General features: G+C 41.7%; 1 protein-coding gene across 1 annotated transcript; it reads right to left on the minus strand.

The window, feature by feature from the left end:
- Window positions 1-5,161: 5,161 nt before the first annotated feature.
- hs3st3b1b (heparan sulfate (glucosamine) 3-O-sulfotransferase 3B1b) lies at window positions 5,162-25,261 on the minus strand. Its single transcript, XM_085361556.1, has 2 exons — window positions 24,403-25,261; window positions 5,162-8,124 (listed from the first exon to the last, which is right to left on the minus strand). Exons 1-2 carry the CDS (start codon window positions 24,981-24,983, stop codon window positions 7,506-7,508), a joined length of 1,200 nt encoding a protein of 399 aa, XP_085217682.1. The 5' UTR covers window positions 24,984-25,261; the 3' UTR covers window positions 5,162-7,505.
- Between the last annotated feature and the right edge of the window lie 261 nt (window positions 25,262-25,522).

Here is a 25,522-nt window from a genome sequence, read left to right on the forward strand (position 1 = left end):
AGCAGCCTGTACCCATAACAGCCCAGGAGGCACCCTCGATGACAATAAGAGATCATCTGCAAACTCAACAATTACCCCCTGTCATTCTGCTGAGCTTCTCCGTTAATTACACAAACCATTTCCTTCAAGATGGCTCGCTTGGCTGCTAGCCCAGAAATCTATCATTCTTGTATCTGCATCAGTCGGATCCATGAACAGGTTAATCAGGTTAGTCGCGAGTTAATACAGGTGGCTTAGATTCAGGGGACAACCTGGGTGTACGCCAAAAGTACATGCTCCACTTAAACCTGCCCGACTGGGGCTTTTTCAAAGTATTTTTTTCTGTCACTCACACCACATCCTGTTTGCCTTCCTCTCTAGCATGTCTTTCAGTGCTCCAGCTGAGCAATTACCCAGCTCCAGACTTGTAAATATCAACGATGATTTTCTGATGAGAAGCAAGTCACTACCTGCTTCAGGACAGGGAAATGGGCTTGGTATGAAAACCACATGCTGCTTAGCTTCAATTGCTTACTGATGGCTCTGTTTGTACTCCATCATATGACATGGACTTCTGTTTACTTGATGTGATACGTTTTCCATTGAGGTTGGGTGGCTTAATAGAAGCGCAATGCCAGAAGCATACACCACTCCCACAGTGGTATTAGCTGATATTTATGACTAATAATGTCTGAGTCACATCTTTACCATTGGTTGGACACCATCACGCTGCCATACATTAATGTCAGTTCAGCCACCGCAAATATTTTTTTTATCTGTGGATGAGTCTTCATATATAACCCAACTAATACAAGGCCTCACTTGTCTTACGGAAAGCCAAGTTTTTATACACTGAAGTAATGCAGAACCGCCCACGATACACATTTTTATATCCGTCTTTATCGTCCCAAGAGGATGTCTGTGACTGACAGGAAAGAGACACTGCTTGCCCACCTTTTTATTTGCCACTACATCACAGCGAGCATTCGGCAGGGATTTCTGCTATGTTCCACTCATTACAGCCCACGTGTTCCTCGGGGGACTGGAAATCATGACGAGGCCCATTTGGTGTGTTCAGCAAATACAAATTGGTATGGGAAGTGTAATTGCATTGAAAAATGTTCTTTTCCATCTGAGGCTGTACCAGTGGAACGAATTCAGACTTAAGATTTACTGTTGCTTTTTGGTAAATTTACTGAAATATTTCCAAGTATTAACGCTCCTATATTTGAATAAGTAGTGTTTTTAATTGTGTTGCAGCAGGGGTCCTTTGTTGCGCTGAGCAACCAAACTGGAACACAACAAATAACAGGATGTGTCAGTCATATATGGAGCATCTATACCCCTGATACCACAAAGAGAAAACAATGATTCACACCTAATTTTAACTTTAAAAATGTAGTGGTAAAATAAAGCTAAATATCTCAGATTTGGCCACAAAGCCGGAGAATCTTTTTTATCAATTTAACTTGCAAAGCCATTTAAATTCCTTGTTTATTTTCTTACATATTTTGGTCAATGCTAAAAGTAACTGGTTTAATTTGTTTTAAACTAAAACAGTATTTTGCAGAGGTATAATCTTCAATTTCATATTACTTGCTAATAACGTCAATTTAAATACGTGCTTACCTATATAAGGTAATTTATAGATGTGTTGTTGGATCAACAACACATCTAAAACCTTCAGGACACCGGCTTTCGAGGCTGGGATTTCCCTACCCCTGCTTTAGGGAAATTTTGTCTTCCATGACTACTACTCACTAGTTCATATTTTTTTTAAGTTTCTAATGGGTTAACTGCAATAAGGCTGACTGTCTGTGACACAGACAGCTATAGTTGGTAGCTATCTAGGCATCACCACATCTGTGCGGATGCACTTTGGAGATTTTTCGTTACGATTGCCTTATAAATAACATGGCTTGCTGTGTGGTTAATTGGAACTGAAAATCCATCCATTAAGTCTGCATTCCAGGCGCTAATTAGCGGGCATCCAAGCTTGCTACTGTTACTGACAATTTACCCTTTTCTTTTCTCTCCAAAAAAGTGATGGTCCAAAAGTCTTAAGATAATGGCCTCACAAACCGCTTGGTGATGGCACAATTTGCTTTGCTTGCACTATATGGTCGGAAAATATAGAGGCTTATACATTGTGAAAATTTTGGAAGACCAAGTAAATTCAGTAACAGTTTGCCACAGATGCCACATTCCTTTCCTCTGGACAGGTATGTAAATACATCACCTCTGATATTGTGAATGAGAGCCCTGTTGATACAAGGAGGTACTTCACAGCCTTGTAAATAAACTGCCCTGGAGGTATATCTCATTATGAGCCGTGAGGAAACACTGCCTGCTTTTACAGGGAGTGAGGGTGTGGGTAGGGAGAAAGGGCATTTCCGATAAGGCAAGCAGACCCACCGCTACCAGCAGCCAAACCTCCCACACAGCTATGGGTCACATGAAACCACACATGCCCCCCACTTCTATAACCACAGCACCACGCTGAGAAGGAAACAGAAAAAGAAAGAATTTGCCAGGATGCCCCACTCCCCGCATCCACCCTACCCCACTTTCCCACCCCTTTCACAGAAAATCATCCTACAACACTGTGTCTCACACCAAATGCAATCAGTGAATTTGATAAGTCCTTATTTCAGTTTTTGTGTGTTTTATAGGAAGAGTAAATAAGAATTAAAAGGCACTAAGAAACAGCCCTTGCCCATGCTGTGCACTGAAATGTAACTAGGATTTTGATGTACTTTGTACTCCTATTAGGCTTAAATTCATATTTAAACATGGGCGATTAAGTAAATAAAATTATAAAGTAATTGATATATGAATACACGGAACAAAAAATACAAAGCAAGCACACAGCAGAGAATGAAGACAGTTATAAGCTCCCTGACAAAACTAGTTTGAATACAGAATCTACTGAAAGCATTAGGGGTATGTACTGTGGTACAGATGTTTTCCTGCCTTCATATCTGATGCGTGAGAGAAAGTTAGTGGTTAAATCTGTAACCTCTGCACGTGCAATAGTGTTTTTGGCCTAGACACCTCACCCCAAGTAGCTCCTGATGGCAGGGCAGCACCTTTTTTTGCACGTGTGTAAATGAGTGAATGAAAAACATTACAGAGAGCTTGGCAGGTTAGAAGGTACAGAACTGTAAAAGTGCAGGTAATTTACCATCTACTTTATCTCTTAATCATAAGGCTTGCCATCACTAAAACACTGGAATATGATATGTATTCCACATAGACAGGCGGACCTTCCATTCTATGAAGTATAAGAGCAGCAGCAGTTTTTCTGTATTTTACATTCATAAGTATAATTGTCTGAAGCAAACAAAGTGCTGATAAGAAGTAGAGGACAAGCCCAGAGTTTACAATTAAGCATCTAACACGAATGAAGAATAATAAAGTAATGCCACTGGAGTTTAACACTATTTGTGTTACGTTTAGTTTATATCTACCATGCACGGGACAAGATAAAGTGAGTTTCTCATCAAACGTTTACATTTCGGTAAAATGCCAAAGAGCTGAGTGCAATTGTAGACGTCTATTCTGTTTAGTCTATTTAAAACGACATTGCCGTAAGCTAAAAAGAATCCACAAACAACATCCACGCATTGCATCCATGCGGTAGCGAAACTCGTTCAACTAGAAACATGCATGAATGACCTACCTAAGAGACGTGAAGCATCGGTCTTTGACTTTTCAGCAAATTACGCATTTTTGCATCCTGATCCAAAGCTGCAATATTATGACCGGACAACAGCTACTTCCGGTCCAAAGCCGATCCATATGGAAGCCCAAGAAAGCCAGTAACTAACAAATGCGCTCATTCCTTCCACAAACTCTCCATGAAGCGGCATAATTGAACTGTTAGGGGAATAGCTTGATAATAAAGTCCTGCATTATTAAAAGTGTGTTTCATATACTTTTTAGAAAATGGCCACCTGATGTCTGCTGGCAGTTGTTGTGGGGTACCAAAACTCAAAGTGGCGCCATTAAATTAAAGGGTCAGTTCACAGAAACTGCAAATATGAAATATCTCCTTTCACCACATAAAGTAAAGCTGAACAGATGTGAATATTCTTTTAAAAATCTGGTATGTGTGGTTACTCTAAATATGCACTACAGACTTTATTTTGAAGAATTTGAAGAATATAAAGTAGGAGTCACACCAGGAGGCTTGTCCTCACTACATCTTAAAATGCCTGGATTTATCCCCGCGCAGTTTGTTTAAAATATTCTCAAGAACATCTTACACAAAGAACTGAAGAGCATCTGCAGGTTGTTTACATTGCTGTATAGTAATAGCAGGCAGTGTGTTGTGTTTGCGGCTGTACAGGAAATAACTTCTTATGAATGCCATCACATAGTCAGGCCATTCTAAACAAAGAAACCATTTCATTTATACTCTGTATTTCTATACAAAGAATTGCAGTAATGAATGTAACTTTGAGCATGCCTGTACACCTCCAATTTTTATACATAGACAGCAATAATTTAATAAAGAGGCTTTAATATATTTTGTGTAATTCATATTCATGTGTTGATCTCTTATAGCTATACCTCATATTCTTGCAGTGCTCTGTTTTCTTATTTTTTTATTCGTTCTAGTTGCACATGGAAACGACATTACAATCCTGTGTAAGTTACATATTACAGAACTGACAACAAAGTTGACTTTGAGTTTTCACAAGTGTAGCTAGCTAAGCCATATACTTAGAACATATCATGACTGGCTGAAGCTGACTCGTGAAAAAGAAACTGTAAAAATAAAGCAGTTAAACTTTAAAAGGACATTTAACCATAAAATCTGTTTTAGTGTACCTACTATGCCTTTTTTGATGCTGTTTTCCTAATTTCTTTTCCACTTTGCTTGTCTTGTCTGACCTCATGCCACTGAAAATACTAAACAAATAACATAGCTTGGTGAATTACTCTATTTAAAACTATATACACAGATAAAACCACTTGATGGAAAAGATGTAGTATGTAATAGAATATGCAGTATTCATGAGAGTACTGTATGCAGATGGTGTAGTCCTCGAATAGAATCAAGGATACAAGTCAAGCACCAGAAGATTTGGTAAAATATATATTTTTTTATTTATTTCTTCATACAAAGAAATATTATGAATGTTCAGTATTTAATCATCTAGAAACATCTGCTCCATGTTGCTCTTGCATTGTGTAAAATTAATTCCTTTGATGTACATACCACAAAATACTTGATTTACATGTCTTTTTCATTTTTGTACATACAGATCTGCTAGACTAAATACATATAATATGTGGATAAGACAAACATTTCTAACATTTTTAGATCTGAAAACAGGCTGAATAAAACTCAACCATAACAGATGCAGCAACATGGGAGTAAACCCATGGGTGCAAGGGTTTTATTTTATTTTTTTCTTGTTTCTTTTTTTTTTCAGATATCCCCTCAGTAAAAATGAACAGAAGTCAAATGCAGTACTCCCATCAGCTTACAGGAAAATGTCCGACTTTTCTTCAACAACGTGACAGCTTGCTGAAAGAGGTCACCATAAATGCTTTTAATAATCAAACATTGCACTAAGGAGAGAAGAGGCGATGAAGGCTTTCTTCAAACACGTTCTCACTAGGAGTACCATCGCTCAGGCAGAATAAAAGCAAGCCTCAATCACCCCTGCTAGCAACCATTGGTTTGAGGTGAAACCAGGTAGCTGGTTTCAAATGGAAAATAAGAGAAATAGCAGAATAAGTGGTTGCCTGTTTTAACGCAAGCAGGCTAACTGTGTTGGATCCAACAGTTGAAGAGGCACAACATTTTCTTATTTTAATAAGGACAATCAGATTTGACTTTTCACTAAATGGCAGTCTGACTTGAATGAGTTTTCTTGTGTGGATAGGTTGTCTACATTCAGTCTGAGCTCTGCATAAACGCATTAAAACCCTTCTCTGGGCGCTAATAATTAATTTCCATCATGCCTGCATTTTCATAACTGATGCCACACCGAGCATGCATAGCTTAGTATAGCACAGCGTAGCGTAGCATAGCGTGAAAGCAGCCCCGTGCCCTTATGATGGTGCACCATCCGCTGCAAAGACATCACTTCAAAGATGATCACCACACATTTTCTCACTCTTGCATATCAAGAATTCAAGTAGAAAGACAAAAACTAAGAAGCAATGCCGGGGACAAAAGCAGATCGCGACTAAGCCGTGTGAAACATGATATCGACATGAAGTTTTTTTTGGCAACGAGTGTTAAGATTGAAGAGATGAGACTTGAGAAGAGTGAATAAGGCATAAAGTATAACGGCCATGGATGATGGCACATGAGGTTTTCTGATGACACAAGAGGTTAGACACCGAAACCCTGCCTGAGGCAATTCTTGCTGTGCTATGAGTGCTTCACAAAAACCTTTCCTGTTCCTTTGATCTGTTTAGTCTGGGATCTAAGATGGGGCCTGGTGGACTTCTGTTTGAAGAAGTGCCATTTCAGTGAGGCGAAACCTTGCCGTCGTCTCTCTGTCATCTTTTCTATCTTTATGCTCGATTTCAGGCAGATATGCCTCTGCTACCTCACGCAAAGAAGAAGAAAAGAAAATAGGACGCGCTGTCCCTGTGACCCGCTGTGCACCAACTCCTCTTTTCCTCAACAAATCAAATGCCTCTCAAGGAAATTTGATTGAGACTTTGTGTGACCTTTGAACTGAGTAGATAGGGCAAAAGCCTGGCTACCAGCCAACACTACTTCAAATGTGGAGCTAGAGAGCAGAGGCTCGATCGATCTGCCAGTTACCTTTACTTGATTAGCATAACGTTAACATGGGCCCTTATGTGGTCCGGGATAGGATTTAACATTTGATGGATGGGCCATTCATTAGAGCAGGCAGCAGGAGCACTGAGAATGAAAGGGCAGCTGTATACTTTAAGCATGAGTGACACGATGAGTATCAATTAGGTCTATTGATCTACCTGTTATTGAGTGGAATGGGACAAGAGATGTGCTGCTTAGGGTCAATGACAGAGCAGGAAAATTGCACCATGAAAAACCTAGAAGGATGTGAAACACCTTAAAAAAGAATGGCTTTGAGAAAGGGTATGAAGAGGATGAAGGTAAAGTGTGTGATGTAAGTATACATGAAGATTCTCCACTTCTCTGTGAGCACTCTGTACCCGTAATATGGTGCCTCTACACTTTCCGCCCTAGTTTCTGCTTCAATCTTCGCTGATTATCTGCATTATGAAGCACCAGTAAATCCACTGAGTTTACAGGACCACAAGGGAGGAGCATGAGAATTCAAAATAAAAACGAGGAATGTTAAAAACAACACGTGGGTCAGATGTTATGTACAAATATGGTTAGGCAGCTTAGTGAATTAATTGCTTAGAAATAAAAATAAATTATTATAAAATAGATTTTCTGTACATTTTACATATACATAACAATATCTCCACATCTTGCCTTTGAATTACAGAGGAAAAAAGACAACTTCTCAAAAAATAAAAAAAAAAAAGTCATTTTCACATCAATCCCAGCCAAAGTTATGTCCTGTCATCTGGTAGAACTTCATGTTGAAGGGCCTGTAGAAGTCTCGTAGTCTCTGCACCACCTCAGGGTCAATGTTTGGATGGGTTCGCCCTTTGGTTTTTCCAAGGCAGTGGGGCTTGCTGCTGCCTTCTGCTTTCTTCAGGCACGGGAATCCCTTGGTCTGGTTGAAATAAAAATGTTTGTCTGTGATGATCCTCTTGAGCCCGAGAAAGTCTTGCACACGGCCCAGCTCTCCAGCTGGGTCGCTGATCAAACGCTCGCCGCTCACAAACAGGATCTGCTCCATGGGGAAGTACTGCAGCCAGTTGTCCAGGTGCTTGGCGTAGATGCCAATCTGGATGGCGCTCCATGACGTGTCAATGAGCCCTGTAGTCCTGTTTTTAAAGGTGAGGCTCTCAAACGAGGGAATGTCAGGCTTCTTAGACAGTGTCTGTGTGTAGTCGGAGATAGCTCTAGTGACAGGATCCCTCACTACGACGATCAGCTTGGTGTTCCGGGACATGGCGGAGATTCGGGCAGGAGCTTCCCTGGTCACAAAGTAGCTGGGAGTTTTCTCCATTGTGATTTGGCCCTCCAGGGTCTTGGGCATCAGCTCCCTGCAGAGAAAAAAGAAAGCAGGCCCAAAAAGAAGGTTAGGAGAAGGGTAAGATGCAGTAAGTTCTTGCATAATGTAATCAAGTTGATGGAGTGTACTGTGCTCTGCAATCAATGACTCACTAAGCCTGTAAAGCCTTATTATAGGGCTTGAAAACCTATTAGTGCAGGCAGCTCTCCAACATCAACAAGCTCACTCACTCATGAGATATCTCACTTCTGAGAAAAAACAGAAAACCTTTATTTACTCCAGAATCAAACAACTAGAGGAATTTCTAAATGTGACCAATCCTCTCGTTAACCATATTAGGTTTTCTAAGCTTTGCACAGACTTGCATGGTTGAGAAGACAAATGCAACACCCAGATCACCTAGAAGGGGCAAGATTTCATTTCATTTCATTGTGAATAATTCTGATGAGCCTTACAGTGTATTTTCTTTCCAAATTAACTCACAGCATGTGCAGATTCCATTATCTGATGTGTCTTCCCTGAGTTGCTTTTCCCCAAACCTCACTGCTGGATATGTTTCAAAGTGGTCACATTTAATCAAAATCTCTTGATATGCCCAATGGAGCAAACAGGCACAAAAAATTTGCCTTGCTGATTCAGGTATAGATGGCCACGGTTCTCTACCACCCTACTGGACCCCCAGTAAATGCAGCACCACAGAAAGATGATGATGTTTGTTTCAGAAAGGTTTTTTTTGACAAGAATGGCTTTGGTTTTGTGCGAAAACTGGCAAATGGGCTTTAAACATATATGTTACATGCAGACATATAATCAAGAGGTACATGGGAACAACTGGTTTTGAAGGAAAAGTGAACGCACTCTGCTCTCTCCGCATCGGATTTCAGAACTAGTGGCCAAACTCAGAGTCTAGATTATGGTGGAGGCGATAAGAGCGGTTTGACTGACATTGGGATGTGGATCGCTTTTCGCTGTTTGGCCCCCAGACCGGGAGAAAAAGTAGCCTGTGTAATGTACGTGAGATCAAATATGTTTCTGTTTTTTGCTGGATGGAAAGGATTCAAAGGACTGTTACACACACACAAAATGGGCTGAAATTCAAGACATAAAACATCCCAACAAAGAATGAAGAAAAAGCAGTTGAAATCATTCAAAGGAAGGGAGAGATAACTGAGGGCATTGATCTATCAGGGAAAACACTCTCACAGATAAGGTTCCTGTTAGGCTGTTGTAGCCTGAAGCTCGCCTTTGTTGTTAAGGCCAGAACACTAATAGCCCATTGTGTAGACAGTACTATGGTAGCAGATCCCATTCAAACACTTTGTAATCCTACACAATATGTTTACAGGTGACAAAGGCTGAAGACATTCTGTACATTTAGATATTTGTAATGCTTGATTCGTTCCCAGACCTCCATCTGCTCCTCAGGAATATACTCTAAAGGCTGGAATCTAGTTCATGTCCATTTAGCTCGTGGTTAATTCATGTAACATCAGCTCTCTGTCGTCAATGCACATATCAGTGCGCACGAGGTTGAAAAGTGGGGAGGGGAAAAAAAATACCCAGGGTAATGTTGGGTAATCACTAAAATGTCTCATGGAAATGTTGTTGGCATTTGTGTAATCTTAATGCAGTGCTTGTGATCTAATTATGATGATATCATCTTGATTACTGACACATCAGTCGAGTGAACGGAGCAAACGAGAGGGAAAAGCGAGCTTATTTCCAAACATTAATAGCCTGTTGAAATCAGAACGTGCACGCCAGCAAGCCATTTCTGGATGTATAAATGCAAACAGCACATGAACACACGCTACGTTTTTGAAAAGCACCTCTTGAATCTCCTCAAGGAGTATAAACCAAACATGCTTGAGTCAAACTGCATGCCATTCTTCATTCTCTCGATGCACAATGGTGATACTGCCTGCAAGCTTTTTGTCATTCCTTGTGCTAACATACAAAAAGAGTTCAGAGCCAAACAGAAGAGGCAAATGGCTCCCGAGCTAATCCGATTTCAACACGACAATGTGGCATGGAGATAGGGAGGAGGCCTGAGTTACAATGTGCATAGTGATAGATTATGCTGATCCAAGCTCAGGGAATCCTAAAAAAAAATCAAGTGTTGGGGGTTGAAGGAGCATAAAACTAGGGGATGGTCAGAAAGTGGCGAGGAAACCCCTAAAAGGCGCCAAATCCACAAGAAGAGGGCCCCCCTAATAAAAAATCTCCACCTCAGACTTTGCCCACTCTCTCTGCCAAAGAAGCCGGAGGGGAAAAGGCAGGAAAGGAGAAAAGAGAGAAAAGGAGGGGAATTTAAGTGGGACAAGTAGCTCTTGGAAAAACAATGCCTATTATGCTCTCTTTTGATTTATGAGGTGCTGCTTTTAAAGATTCCGTCAGCAAACAGGCAATTCTGTGACACCGGGCTCCTCTTTTTTCCTCCTTTTCTTTGAAAGTGAGCCTTTGTCCCTGAGCGGAGGGGTGAGCAGGGCAGTGGTCAGGGCACAGGGGCGGGGATGGGGGCAGGGTAGAGAGGGGGCAGAAAGTGGAGGGTGGGTGCTTACTGGGGCCTGAGTGGAGCACTTCGCCATCCTTCTCAACCTCAAGAGAAGCTGTTTGGAGAGCTCTTAAGTGAAACGTGTGCCAAAATTGCCCTGCAAACATCACCCTGTCCCCTTTAGATAAAAGCAACTCTTGTCTTTTATAGGAAACAATAACACTCCAAATAACTTATTGGACCTCATATAGTATATCACAAAGAATTCTTTGCTTGGTGGCACTTTTGAAATTGTTATATACATATATATACTTATGTGTGTGTGTGTGTGTGTGTGGACATCGTTTTCCATTAAGAATAATTCCAAGTTGACAGGTAAGCTAAAAACAGTGATAAGACAGAAAGCAGAAGCCGCTGTCACATGACAGCATCAAAGAAGGGCCAGCGGAGCGGCCCTTTGGCCTGCGCTTTAAAGAGCCCTCATCCCATCAGAGCTCAGAATGAGGGTTATTTCGATCTGATGTTTCTGCCTCCCTCCTGTCACATTTGATTCAATGATAACGGGCTGCCACTGAGCTGTCTGTTTCACAGCATCCCTGACAAAATGACTGGTTTGCTCAAAGACAAAAGGAAAAAAGCTATTTGGCGTGCGTCTGTCGATTTTATATTTGATACAAAAGGTTTTCAATTATCTCACATGTCTGGATGTTGAAAGCATTTGAATCTCAAATTAGGGTTTGTTTATTTGAATACAGACAAATCGGAGGGCATTCTGTATCGACCATAAAAAGGGAGGGTGTGGCTTTACTCGCGTGGGCATTTAAAGCTAATGCACTCTGATTTCTATGGCTTGAATACCCTGGAGTGAGTATTACCGTCCCATGGGAGGTAACAACACCCACAACAACAGTATACAACAGTATACACTGTACAGTGCTCTAAGCATGTTTATGTACAGGCTCAATTAACCTGTCAGCATACACTAGTGTAAGAAAATCAAACAAATCGGGCACTTCAGAGGAATCAAGCACTTAACTTTGTGCTGAGTTTTCTTTACATTCACTCCGGTCTCTTTTCCAGTGATCTAAGAAGGTTCACTCGACCCTTGGCAATCAGGCCTTGAAGTCCGATAGCAAAGTGACACTTCACGAGTATAAAGCAGGAGAGGGAGGAAATGAGGGAAGAGGTACTGAAAGGCTCCCTTTCTTTTCCAAGGGCCTCCTTCCGAGACCCTCTCATGAACCAATGCGCTGAACGTACAAGCATTTTCAGGAAATACAAAGACACATCTTTATTCCTTACTTGATGATAAGGATCTCGAAAGCCATTTGTTCATTCACAGTCCAAAGTGTTCCTATTTCCATCTTTTCAACCCAGGAGACAACAAGCATTTGAGCCTGATTTGGAAATGCAGGACATTTCATGTGCATCACGAACGCATATGAAAGAATTCATGGATGAGGGTTTTGTTCATAGTAGCCTGCATGCTATGAAACAGCAGTAAGCAACATGTTTACACGACATGCGCACTACAGATGCTACTGAGGGAGGCAAGCATGCACGGCTCTGCTGGTTCACGGAATATTTTCAAAGTAGCATTTAAGTACATATAGAAGCCAGACATTTTGAAATACGCTCCACAGTGCCTGGAGTCTGACATTATATTTACCACAGAGCATGGCTTTGGCTGTAAATTAAAAGAATAAAGAAGATGGTTTATGGCCACTCCAATGCAGAGAGGGAGGAGTGCTCTGAATGGAGTCGCAGAAGCTTCATCTGGTCTCTCTTTCAAGCACTCGAAGAGGAGTCCAGGTGTTAGTATGTGGTCACTTAGAGCTTTTTGACAGCTCATTTCCTGGCTGAGAAGAGCCAGACACCCCTGCTTAAAGATGAGATCTTGCAGGAGTATAGGCTGAAAGGTGTCTGTGTGCATCTTTATCTTACAGTTTGATGGTGATATATCTTTGGGAACCCCAAAAACTATACATTCCTTTGGCCATACTATTGAGTAAGTCTCCATATGTGCATGTACATTTCACACACACCAAAGTCATGCTACAGCCTCAAATTAACAGCCTGGCTTCAGTGCATAATGGTTTCACTGTAAAGAGAAGGTGGCTGAGTGGAAGCCCCTCCAAATCTTCTGTCTGCTAAAGGGATTAATAATGCAGGCTAGCCGAGTATCACACACTCAGACCTTGAGAGCAGGACCCTGCATGGGATGGGGCATATCTTGCAGCTAAAAGGAGGAGTGCTGCTTGAAAGCAAAATTCCTCCTCCGAATTGCTGGGAATGCTGTTGTCAAGAGTGCCTGTCAGTATTAATGGAGTTACTGCAGACCACTTCCCACCCCTATCTCTGTTCCTCTACTAAAAAGCGATTCTGTTTAGAAAGTCCCACCGTCTCACCAACAATAGTACCCATGGTCTTGACTCAAGGTCATACCTAGAACATTTATCACAGCATTTCTGCTAACAAGGTCTTATCAAGAACGGAAGGAAGGACAAAAAGGAAATAGCCAAAGGTTCCACAGCCGGGTCTAAAAGGTCAGGGTGTAATTATTCGCTAGCATTTTAATCTTTCTCAGAGCAGCACAGATTGCAGAAGACAAACTGGTCAGAGCTCTGTGACACTTTGACACAGAAATTCTGGGCTTGAAGTCCTGATTTGGTTGATAAATGTAACTCCTAGGCCCTGAACTCCATCAAGACATTGCGCTATGTCAAAGCAGCCTGGGAATATCCTGACCCTCCAAGTAAACAAAACAGTTAACCCAACCGTCACAACCCGTCCATCCATCATTTTAAGCTGAAGTCAGGGAGTTGCACTTCACTGATGTGGAGCTTTTTTTTTTCCTCTTCATTTTAGCGCCTCTTACAGAAGGAATGTGTGTGTAAAACAGTGTGTAGGAGTGGGAGTGTGAATGACAGAGACAATGTGAATCGACAAGAGAGGGAAAGACAGAAAGTGGGAAAGAAGGGGAGTCAGGCCTTGCGGTTTGCAGACCATGCACACTCGTTTGGGCTCATACCCAGCCTGGTTTTGGAGGCAACATCAGACACAAGTAAAGCAGAATAAATAAATAGAGAACAAACCACCACATATAATGCCATGGGCTTCATGTTTACCCCCCTCTGTAATGTCCTGAAAATACTTAAGTGAGGTTGAGACATTCTTCTCTGATGCTGTCGTGGTTACCTTATGATGGGTAGCGCTGCAGAGGCGTGACAAGCACAAATTATTCAATTTTAAAACTAACTATAAGTTTTCCTATTCGGAAAATCTGTTTTCAAGTGCATTTGTTGCTATCTGGCACCTTCGGAAAACAACACTGGAATGTGTGGAGCCGCAGAGATTATTCAGGCCTGGAACCACACCGGCCTGTGGCCATAGGCGGCTGCCTAGAATTACTGAGTGTTAATAACCCTGCAGCGAAGCGAGGGAGCCCACCATGTGGCATAAATAAAACAGAGGAGTTGGTGAAAGGCATGGCGGGGAGAAGAAAGTAGCAGTAACTCCTCCCGTTTTGAATGTGCAACTCTTCGCAAGTGCTGTCCTATTTTTCCTCCTTCGGGCTTTTAAAAGCATCGGCCAAGAAGAAAAAAAGTAAAAAGCTTTAATTGGCCAACCTTAAAGAAGTGAAAGATCCCATCATCTAAGCATCACTTAAGACTACATCTCATCACTTTGTTTGACATGTGATACAAGATGATTCACCTGACACCACCACAGCGATCAAGCTACTCGCTGCGTGTGCGTCAGCCATCAGACGGACACGCTGTGAAAGCCTCCACTTTGTGATACTAGCCAAAATTTGTTTAGCACTAGTAATCCTCTTTAATTAATGTGTTTGCTTGGGGTGTTTGCTGAAGGTGTTACCCCGGAGCTAGCCACGCATTCCACCACTCCATCAGTATCAGGGTGCGACTGGATGACAGCTGGGATGAAATAAACCAGTGAACCGTAAAAGAAAAAACAACGGGGCAAACAACAACGGGGAGCTGCAGGTGAAGACTCGGTTTGTGTATAGGAGCAAGTGTTTGCCTACTCTGTGTGTGTCTAAGCATATCTGGGTGTTGATGTGTGGGTGTGCAGTCAGAATCAGCCATTCTGACTGCTTTCCTGACGCTTGACATGCACCAAGAGGCACATGACTCCTTGATCTAGCTACAGCAGAGATGAATAAAAGATTAAACAGACTCAAGAAGAACTTACATGCCACCACCCCCACTCCCTAGGCGCACACTCAGTCACACACAGAGAGACAGAGGGAGCGAGCAAGCTACTTTGCATCCTGTTTGAATTGGCTGTCATCCGTAACTGCCTGCACACCTTTTTGAAGACAGGTGAACTACAAAGTGTGTGTGCAAGAAAGAGGGGATTTCCTCTCTACTGTATGTCACTCACCAAGCCCAAAACCATCTCTGCGTGTGTTTGGGCTCTATCATTTTGCTTCTATTACTCACACTGCAGCTGTTGCTGCAGGTTAATGGTTTACAAATTCCTAAAGACAGCCTGCCTCCCAAGCAAACATATAATTAGCTATACTGAGTAGGGATAGCATGACAATTAACCTACTCCTTTCCGAGATGGAAACAGTGGCAGAAGCAGTTTTTATCCTTTAATCTCTCTCTTTTCCTTGGTCTGAAAGGATAGATTTTTTTATATAAATATACAATAACATCTCCAAGCAATAACTCTGTCTTCAGCTTTATAGAACTAAGTTATGTTTTGCTGCATTGTTTGCTATAAATTCCATTCAGAGGCATTTTTCGCTAAGGAGGTGGGCAAACAGAGCTCTCAGTACACAGAAGAGCAGGGTTTCCATCCAGATTCCAACTGGTGGTTATGTGTTATGCTTTGCTAGGGTTAGAGAAATACCGTGGTTTTAGTAAATAAACATGTTACATGTCAAGTCACCTTCCTGAATTCTGCAAGTGCTTCCAGTGCTGCCAGGGTCTAAAAATAGCAACGCAATTAATAATTTTGCAGTATTTAGGAGGAAAAAAAAGAATGTTGCGATTAAACACATTCGTGATAAGCTCACTTTGATGTATTTCTGGCTTCCAAATGCCAGCGCACATCCATAATTTAACAGACATGCCAAAACACAGAATGCTCTAAATTTTCCGATTTGGAAACTATCTTTAGTCTTATTTCGATGGCACTCTTCACACAAAGATAGAAATCATCAGGCTTTTCATCTTTTTTTCAGCAAATAAAATTTAGTCCACCTTTCATAAATAAACTTCACTAAGATCTTAATATCTGACTTCCTGTTGGGGTGTTTTGGTGTTAAATTAGCACATAACCGCTACAGTAATATTAATATAACTTACAGATAATGGAGGAGTAGTTTTTGCTTCTAAAGTAACTGAGTGCAGTTTTCAGCTTTAGATCAGTTAAACAAGGAAGAGAAAAACTGCACGTGGTGGAAAAATAATTGGCATTGAGTAGAGTTTGGCCAGGTTGTCTTAGAGGTGAGCTGAAGTGTTCTTACAGCTCTTACGAGAGCCCAACAGCACTGGGAGTACATCTAAATGGAGAGAGTGACTAGTGTCGAGCAGCCAAGGTGGAGGGAGACAGCTCGAGGTTTCTAATGAGCTCTGCTCTTTTACTGCCAGGCTAATGGAAACCTCGAGAGACCTTCCTTGCATTCTCTTTCTGTGTGTGTTATATGTATGTGTGTGTGTGTGTGTGTGTGTGTGTGTGTGTGTGTGTGTGTGTGTGTGTGTGTGTGTGTGTGTGTGTGTGTGTGTGTGTGAGTGAGTGTAAGAGAGAAAGCGTGTCCTCCTTTCTCCCACAGGCAGGCTCGCTCTCCAACACCCTAATGGCTACCTCTGGGACTTAATACCTGGGACAAGTGAAGCTGTAAAGGTCTACCGTCATCAGTTTTTTTCCGTTCCTCCCACTCCTAAATTACTTTTCCTTTCCTTTGGAAAGGACATAAGACTCACCTGATTAACCTACCTTTAGAAGAGTAACAGTAAATAATTAACAAAATGGTATACGGGTGTCTGTCTCCAGCAGCCTCCAGGGGAACCTTTTTAATGTGCCAGAAAGTGTTTATTTAGCAGCAATGACTGACCATTAACTCTGGAGGGAGGATGTCTGGTTCTGTTCTGACATGTAAAACAACATCCAAATTATCACCTCGTTAAAAAGGGTCTAATTCACACGTAACACAGAGGGAGGGTTTGTATACCGCTTTCTCCATCCTAAGCTTCCTTTCTCCTTGCTCCAAGACCACTTCATTTGAATTCTTTGCATTTTATTGTTGGTGGGCTTGAATTACTTTGGCATTATAAACAGAGAGATTTTACATCAATGCCATTCAAGCCTCTTTTTATGATGCCATTGTTTATTTACACTGACACAAGCCAGTGTAATGCCGCCCCGGTGTGTGATTTTGCATAGCACGCTGGCATTGTGTAACCAGAGGAGTTTGACATCTAACAAAGCAGCGCCAGTCCTGACTTACACAGATGTTACTACATGCACTGCAATCCCTAAGTCACTCCAACATAGCCCCCAATCCAACCTTCCTTTTATACAGAACTGCAAAAAAAAAAACAATGCCACAAAATGTGTCTTTTAAAAATGTGTTTGTGTGGGTTTATTTGTGTTTGTTTGAATGACTTTGTCTTCTTATTCTTTGCATCATCCATTTGAGTCAAATGTTGACAGCAACTTCCTGTCAGCCTCCTCTTTTATCCTCTGATTCAGCAGGAGGTTGCTGTCTGTTGCAGCTATATTGTCTTCACTGGTGTGGCTAGTGTTCTCTGCACACCAACAGGAGAAGGATGGGGGATGCAAACCACCACGGCACAGCGCTGCCACTCCCTTCTCCACAGGTCTCCCCTTTCACTATTAACCGGTTGTAATTTGGGGATAAAAGCTGCCTTTTTTCCCTGCTTCTCCACCTCCCCCAAGGTCACTCTGTATTCTTGACCGGGCTACGCCAGCTTAGGCAAAGAGGAGAGGGCTTCCCTCGCCCCTCTACACTGACCAAAGCCTTCTCTGGTAGTGGGTCACAGCTGGTCATCGAGGCCTGCAGTGAGCCCCACCCAGAAATGTAAAAACCAAGTATGACATGTGACACCATTCTTGCACATCAGCAACACAAGTGCGCAGCTGGAAAACTGGAAAAGAAGGAAGAGATTTGAGGATGATGTTTGGGGGAAGAACTGGGAGGCACCGATGAGAAACAGGGTGCCACTGACGAATAATCCACCCATATGGGAACTGAAGGTGGAAGTTTAGTCAACACGGAGGTAGGGCTGAACGATATATCGCATTTGCGATAATATCGCGACATGATCAAGTGCAATTTTCTAACCGCAAAGGCTGCGATTATACTCTGGACATGTCCAAATTCATGGGCTGCATCCTCCTGAGGCCGCATTTGTAGACCGATTACGTCACAGCGACGTGCCGAAGGCTGTCCAAATTACTACCATATCCCAGAATTCATAGCGCGGCCCAGCCAAACTCCAGTTTCCAGCAATGGCGGCCGCTACTAAGTTTTAAAATTACTCATACTAATCTTTCTGGGTCACAAAATAAATGTTTAACATATTTTCAGGCGAGAAAGTAGTTGTGTAAACATCAAATATCTGCTCGGTTTATCAAGATATCCCATATTTGCAAAAGTGCTTCGACGTTTTCAGAGGCGTCTGCTACCCACCAGCTCGACAGCTAGCCGGGAGCTCGAGGGTTACTGATGCGGCCGAGAACGGCACAACTCCCGGCACATCATTTTCAGATCACCGCGGAGTTTCGCTGCTCGCGTTAAACGTAATATATAAGTCACTTAGACAACCTAAAAATGTTATTGTTGGGCTTTTTTCAGTGTTTTGTTTGTTCGTGAGTAAATCGGTTTGGCTGAGATTAAAGTTATTAGATTAGATAAAATAAAACTTTATTAATCCCCCGGGTGGGTTCCTCCTTGGTTTTCACACAGCTGACTAAACGTCAAACAGAAAACTTATTAAACAGAAGTATGAGACAGTCGAGAATTTACACCAGTGTCTGGTTATATTTTAGATAGCAAGAAGCAGACGGCCGAGTTTATTAAACTCCACCGAGACAGCGGTGACGCTAATCAGAACTAGACCGTCCAATTTCACGCCTTTAAATTTTAAGGGCGTGTTTGTGTGTGTGTTTATACAATTGCTATTATGTTTGCACTTTATGTGTAATGTTACTGACTGCAGAGATCAGTAAGATGTGTGTATTTTTTATTTATTAGTTTTATTTATTTAATATTATTTTTTAATTGAATGACTGTCTAGTAGTTCACAGATGTCGAAAAACTGAGTGTGGTAAAGCCACTGATTTTTTTTATGTATATTTCTGCAATCTGCACATTGTACTGACTTTCATTTTAATGTTTACACCAGGGTTCCTTGTCAGCACTTTATGCTCAGATGTTTGTAAGCTAAAAATAAACTATTGTGTATGTTCAAATATACTGTTGTGATTGAAGAAGTTAAATAAAAATGTCAGTCATCAATTCATGCATCACCTCATGTCATCATAACAGAGGTCTGTCTTCCAGGAAAGAACAGTTTAAAATTAATGTAATATAGTATTGGCCATACTATATGATGTATTGCTTGTCTTTGTTTAATAATACAGAAGACAAAGACCTTAAAAAATAATCGCATATCGCATCGCAATCGCAATATTGGGGCAAAAAATCGCAATTAGATTATTTTCCATAATCGTTCAGCCCTACACGGAGGCACAGTTTCAAACTGCTTGTTTTCACGTTGGCCACTGCTATTGAGGATTTGAGCAGAGGATGTGAACCTGCTGTCAGCTGTACGGTTGGCTGGCCGGGCGCTCATTCCCAGAGGAACTGTGGAGTTCCAGGAATCAGGAAACAATCAGAGGGCCAAAGTATCTAATCATGAATCTGGCATTGTCTTTACTGCAGCTCCATCTGAATGAGAGCCACTTAAACTTTCAGTACTTGATTTTTATCAAACACAGTTTAAAAATAATGTTTTTTTTAAGTCTTCCTGTACATAACTCAGTAGGTTTTCTGCTGTCGTGCGATTGTTTATGAAGCGTTGTAAGATCCCCTGTGGGGCTTGTAGCTTCCAGCAGCTTTCTGTAGCTCTGCAGATGGTCAACACACAGACCCTGTCAGCAAGCAGACGTGGGTCTGACCTCAGTCAAAGGCTCTTAACCCACCTCTACACATTACCTCCAATCAAGCCTGACCAATCAATACTGGCTATCCCAGAGGGGTCAGGCCATGGAGACATTTGTGTATGATGTCTGACAGTTTCAGTCTTCTGTGACATCAACTGAAGATTATTTGTGGTTTCACAGCTGAGCCTATTACAATAACGCTGTATGTATTGAATGAACAACACTTCCACGTACCCACTGACTTTCCTTAAAACATCCCGTGTATGCAAACATTAGCACTCGATGTTTTGTTGGTCAAATGATGCTCTATAGAACCAGGTGGCCCTTTTGGCCATTCAGAGGAAGAAAGGAGGGTGAGGTCAGTGGCAACAGAAAGTGGATGGGTCACCTACATGGAAATAGGAGCTCCCCTGTGGCGAGCAGATAAAGGACGTGCACCCATCCAGAACCGTCTCTGACATGGTCAAGAGATGCAGTCTGACTCCACCTCAAGAACTAGCAGTGGGGGTAGAGATAAATAACGGCTTTCAAACAGTGCAGACTTCCGCAAGCATCCTAAGTCTGATAGAGGAACTTGGTTTCTTTTCATTTTTTTTAAAGGAAGTTCCCCTTTCAACAATGCTCCACTTGTCCTTTTGTGGTGCTGTAAGTAGCTTTTACTGACACTGCTTTTTAAGTCCGTTTACCTCCACGGTGTTTTATCACAGACTCGATACAAAGGTTGACCAGCGAGACATCCTGCTCAGGGAAGGCACCCATTCAGACAGAACAATCTCTACAGAACTGGAATCACCTTTGATTGCAAATCACATGAAGTGTGCGATCCAACTGTTATATTACTTTACTTCGACACACCACTTCTTTAAACTCACAACCAGAAGCAAACCTTTTTAAAAATTCTCATGCGGAGAACAAACAGCTGACAGCCTCTGATAGGTTCTAATTAAAACGAGCTTAGTAATAGCACAAGTTAACACCACAATATGAAAACCTATGACACATACCACTATATGGCCGTAAACTATGTTACTGCACCCTGCCCGACATGTGTACAGCTTCTCGTTTAATGCTAAAGCCACTCCGAGGGAGGAGCGACAGCGTCAACAGTGCCTGGGCCTGACAGTGAGCTAAGACCAGAGCCCGCGACACGACAGCAAAACCACAGCACAGTAATTACATATCAAAGCCCCTTCATAGCAAATACGGCTAAATGGGATATGAAGAGAGCAATATGCACCACAGACTGACAGGGCGGGATGAGGACTGTAGTCAACAAGCGTTAGGAATAAATAAAATACTGCAAGTTGAAGAAAACAAAGTCGGTGTGGAAGGAGAGAGGCCTTCAGCTAATGTGCATGAGTTAAAGCATGTTTCAAGGTGACATACAAGATCATACAAACTGAGGGAAAAAACTGATTTAAGCTATTCGCAGTTTCTTAAAAACTTCAATACAAACTTCTATAAACTCTCAAAAAAGCCAAACCACTCCAACTTTTTATGAGCGTTCCTGTCACTTCTCTCTGATTGTTTTATTCCATCAAGTGAAACACAGTTACAAACGTTTGCTTGCTAATTATCTTTGTTCTACACCAGTCTGTGAAAAATCACACAAAAATGAAAGTGGTTAATTTAAAAAAAGCACTTGCACTGTTTTCCCTGTGCTTATTCTTTGGGAGCTATTAGTTTTTTATTTTATGAATGACCTTACTGCAATTATGCCATTAATGTGTGTGCTATAGAGAAGCATACATGTTTTTAAAATTATTATCAGATAACACCGGTTTCGCTTACACTACTCCAGGGAACAGGTGCAAATAGAAAATAAAGAACCAATGTTCCTCTTCACATTCAGTCACAGTGGCCTGCTTAATTCTGAGTCACTCTTTCTGTGTGTGTGTGCGTGTGTGTTCGTCGGGGCTAGTTCATGCATGACCTCACTGCGAAAATGTGTACCTCCTGATACAAGGACCCCTCGGTCAAAAGCATGAATCATGTGTTTGTCTTTGGCACAACTAAAAACTGTCAAAGAACATCAGAAATCCACAAAAGGACTTGTTATCTCCACCTCCTTTCATTTTGAAACTTCTCTTCCCGCTGCCTGCCCGAGTCTTTTCTGCTCTCTCTATCTCTCTCTGCGGCTGCATTTACTTGGTGGAATTCCAACGCTAAATGCGTGCCCATTGGGGGAGGCGAGGATGGTGCAAGCTAGTTACAATGGTGCATGACAGGGAGATTGTGCAAATCAACAAACAATGAGAGGTACGTTACACAACTCAGACACAAACACACACACATAACTGTCTCCATAAATGACCATGATCTCTGATCACATTCCCACAGAAAATATTTCAATGCCACACAATTTTGCTTCTGTCTGGAAAATGTCAGTATTCCCCTCCCAAATTGCCAAATCGTCTCCAGTATTTTATTCTAATGGGACAGTGAGGGGGATCAGCAATGAATTAAGTATAATTTCCCTTCTCTGTCCATCCTCACCCTCGAAAAAGAAACCCTTTTTTTCACTACAGGGACTGCTTACACCAGCTGTTTCACTGTAATGTTCACTCCTCACTGCAGTTCTTTAACAGAAGTATTTCATAACAGGTTTTGCTGTTACCAATCTGAATGAACTTGAACAAAAAGTTCATGGATTTTTGTTTAACATAAGCGCTGTTTAGATGTGCCTCCAAAGCATAAAACGCCTTTATCACAAAAAATAAAACACATAAAAATAATGTGGAGTGTACACTGCTCCAGTGCTGTCGAATAGCTTGTGTTTCCAATGCAAAATAATCAACAAATAATAAAATTCTATCACAAAACCTTGAGTCCTGATTTCTTTACATGGTTTTGAAAAAGTATTGAATTTCATAGTCTAAAAGCTGACTGTACTTTTTCACATTTCCCCATACAAGAAAAGTTGGGCATGCAGTCGCTGGAAGTCAGTTAAATAACCGCCTTCCAACCAGTTAATCTGGCTGCAATAAATCAATGATTCTATCAAAGCGAGCACATGAAAAACAAATCACAAAGACGTGATCACAATTTAAAGTGTAAAATCTTTTGATGAACTTTGCTTTTTTTATATTCATACAAAACTTAAATACAAAAAATAAATAAATAAAGATGGTAATTAACCACATTGGGTAAATGTTTTTGAAAGCGTGATTATAACGTAAACAATAACATTGTATCTGTAGGTGTCATTTTATCAATTAGTAAATGATAATAAATCAATAAAATCAGTTGACCATTGGTAAATGAACAGCTGGAACTTTACCTGCATTTTAAAAATAGCTTAAAAAAATACCTGAGCACTGATAAAAATAAGATAAGTAAAATATAACTAAAACGAAACAAAATATGTGTAAAACTAGTATTAGAATATATTTTTAAGTCTGTCTGTGCTGTGACCTGCCAAGTATGGTCATTAAGCTCAATAGTCCCTCAGCTCCTTATATTAACACTTAAGTGACCAGGATAATCTCAGACTGGACCTCTGAAGATGGTAAATGGCTTTTGTTCTATAAAGAATCCTTTCATTGTCTTTTACATGCCATTTACTTGCATTAAGCCCATTGACATAACAATAGCTGAACCCCTTTCAGAGCAACAAACACTATTAGGTAAAATATTCCACGGGACAAACATGTAATAATATTGAGATTTTTTAATTTTCCAAACCTGATCTAACAAATCAACTGATTTTTTACCTTTTTCTTAACTGGGTCTTAACACAGTGAGGTTGGTCAGATTTTCTTGAATTGCGCTTCAAGACTCTTTTCATAAGGCGTTGTAGCTGAGTAGTCTGAAATTTGTCCGTATTTGCTCACTATAAGCGAAGGAGAAAGGTCGGTCAGGACCTGACTGTAGCCCGTACAAACGTAATAAATGAGAAATAATTTAATTAAAACCTCTCCTTGGTCGTAAAATAACACGACTCAATCAAAGAAACTGAAAAAGTAGGTTTGAATCTGACATACAAGCCTGAGTACGCATCCCCGTGGAGGTGCAATATTGCACTGTGTCCAACAGAGATCACTGCACATCGCAGAAACACGCCAATCTCACCGTAATCTCTATCAGGCTACATAATGCGCTTTCAATTCTTCGATTCTTTCAAAACAAAATTACGCACGCGATGGAAGGGGAAAAAAGCAAGCCATTAATCGTCAAAATTAACAGTTAATTAAAAATGCCTAATCTGTGCTGCCGACATCCAAAAGGACGTAAACATACAGAACAAAGCGGAGGTAACAACCCGTGTGTTTATTTAAAGGTTTAAGTTGTGAAATAAACTCAAAACCTGCTGGATAATTGTTAGAATTTGGTGTGCTTTGGTGGGCTCCAAATGAGTGACATATAAATCAATTTATGAGTAAATAGATTAAGCTGTGTTTAAAAAAGAAAAATGACTTAAATGTTGTTGGATTGAAAAATGAACAAGCTTACAAAAAATTGTGTGCAACCTCTAAATCTGACGCACTTTAAAGAAAATCTACAGCCTTTCCGACCCTTGTTTGTCTGGCTTACTAAATAAATTCAGCATCGCTGTTCTGCACTGCATTGCAAATTCTTTCGTACAGTTTCTTCCCCCGGAAAAGTGTATTCGCCCTGCATCCAGATAAACAAACGCCCGGTGATTAGTTTTACCTGTACCACTCCAGCCCGTTGTCATAGTTGCGGTCGAAGAAGTGAGGCTCCGCTCCCACGGCTCTGATGTCAGGATGGACCCGGAGAAACTCCAGCAGAGCCCGGGTCCCTCCTTTCTTCACACCGATGATGATCGCCTGCGGCAGCTTCTTGCTCCCGGAGCCGTTGGAGAAGCTGGACATGGCGCTGGGCTCCGGGGCTCTTTGGTGCTCCCCGTGCATCTCGTCCCAGTCTTCGGCTCTGTCAGAGTCCAGCTCGTTATTGAGCAGGTCTCTGGACGCAGCGGTCCTGATGGACGGCTCCTCATAGTCACTCTCTATATCCTCCCAGGGCTGCGGTTTGGCCAGCAGTCTGGACACCAGGTCCGTCCTGCTGCTCTCTGTCCTCTTGCCCACCGCAGAACCAGTCTCCTTGCCCCGGTAACTCTCCACGACCAAACTTGGCATGGTGGAACAGTAGCCCACGCATGAGTACAGCATGTATACCCAGATTAAAAACATGATGCTGAGCAGTATTAGTTTCTTCTTCACGGGGCTGGACCAGAAGGCATACAGGTTGTGGAAAATCAGGCTATATTCCATAAGCCTTTCGGTTGAAAACCATATCCCAGCGGCGCATATTGCCTAACTCACTCCCGGTGGCACCTTTGCAATCCTTGCAAAATTAAGCACATGCTCATGAAAAAAACTAAAAATAAATAAACCCTACAAATAAAACAAACAAATAAACTAGCCTAAATAAAAGCGGATGGATCGGTGCATCCAGGAATGAGAAGGCATGGAGGAAACGATAATCACAAGGGTGCTTAAATTTGGGGAAAGTGTTGAGTTGCGACAGGCCCAGCACAGCCCCGCGTGAGCCTCATCTCAGGTTTGCACGAGCTCCTGGGTGAGCGCGAGACCTTATACAGAGACGCGCGCGAGAATGACGGCGGCAACGGCCAATAGCCGCGAGGGAGATAAATATGCAAGGCTTATGTTGATACAAGCGGGCCAATCAGGTGGGAGCATGGGCGAGTCCGGCCGTGGGATCCTGGGTATGGAAATGAGGCGTGTGTGCGGGACTCTGCTGAGAGTTTGGAAAACTTTCACACCGGGCAAAGAGTTCAATTAGCTGAAGT

The sequence above is a fragment of the Diplotaxodon limnothrissa genome, linkage group LG8 (genome assembly GCF_057381915.1).
Source record: "Diplotaxodon limnothrissa isolate DT_005_m linkage group LG8, D_limnothrissa_male_GT1.1, whole genome shotgun sequence".
In the NCBI taxonomy this organism is placed as follows: Eukaryota; Metazoa; Chordata; class Actinopteri; order Cichliformes; family Cichlidae; genus Diplotaxodon; species Diplotaxodon limnothrissa.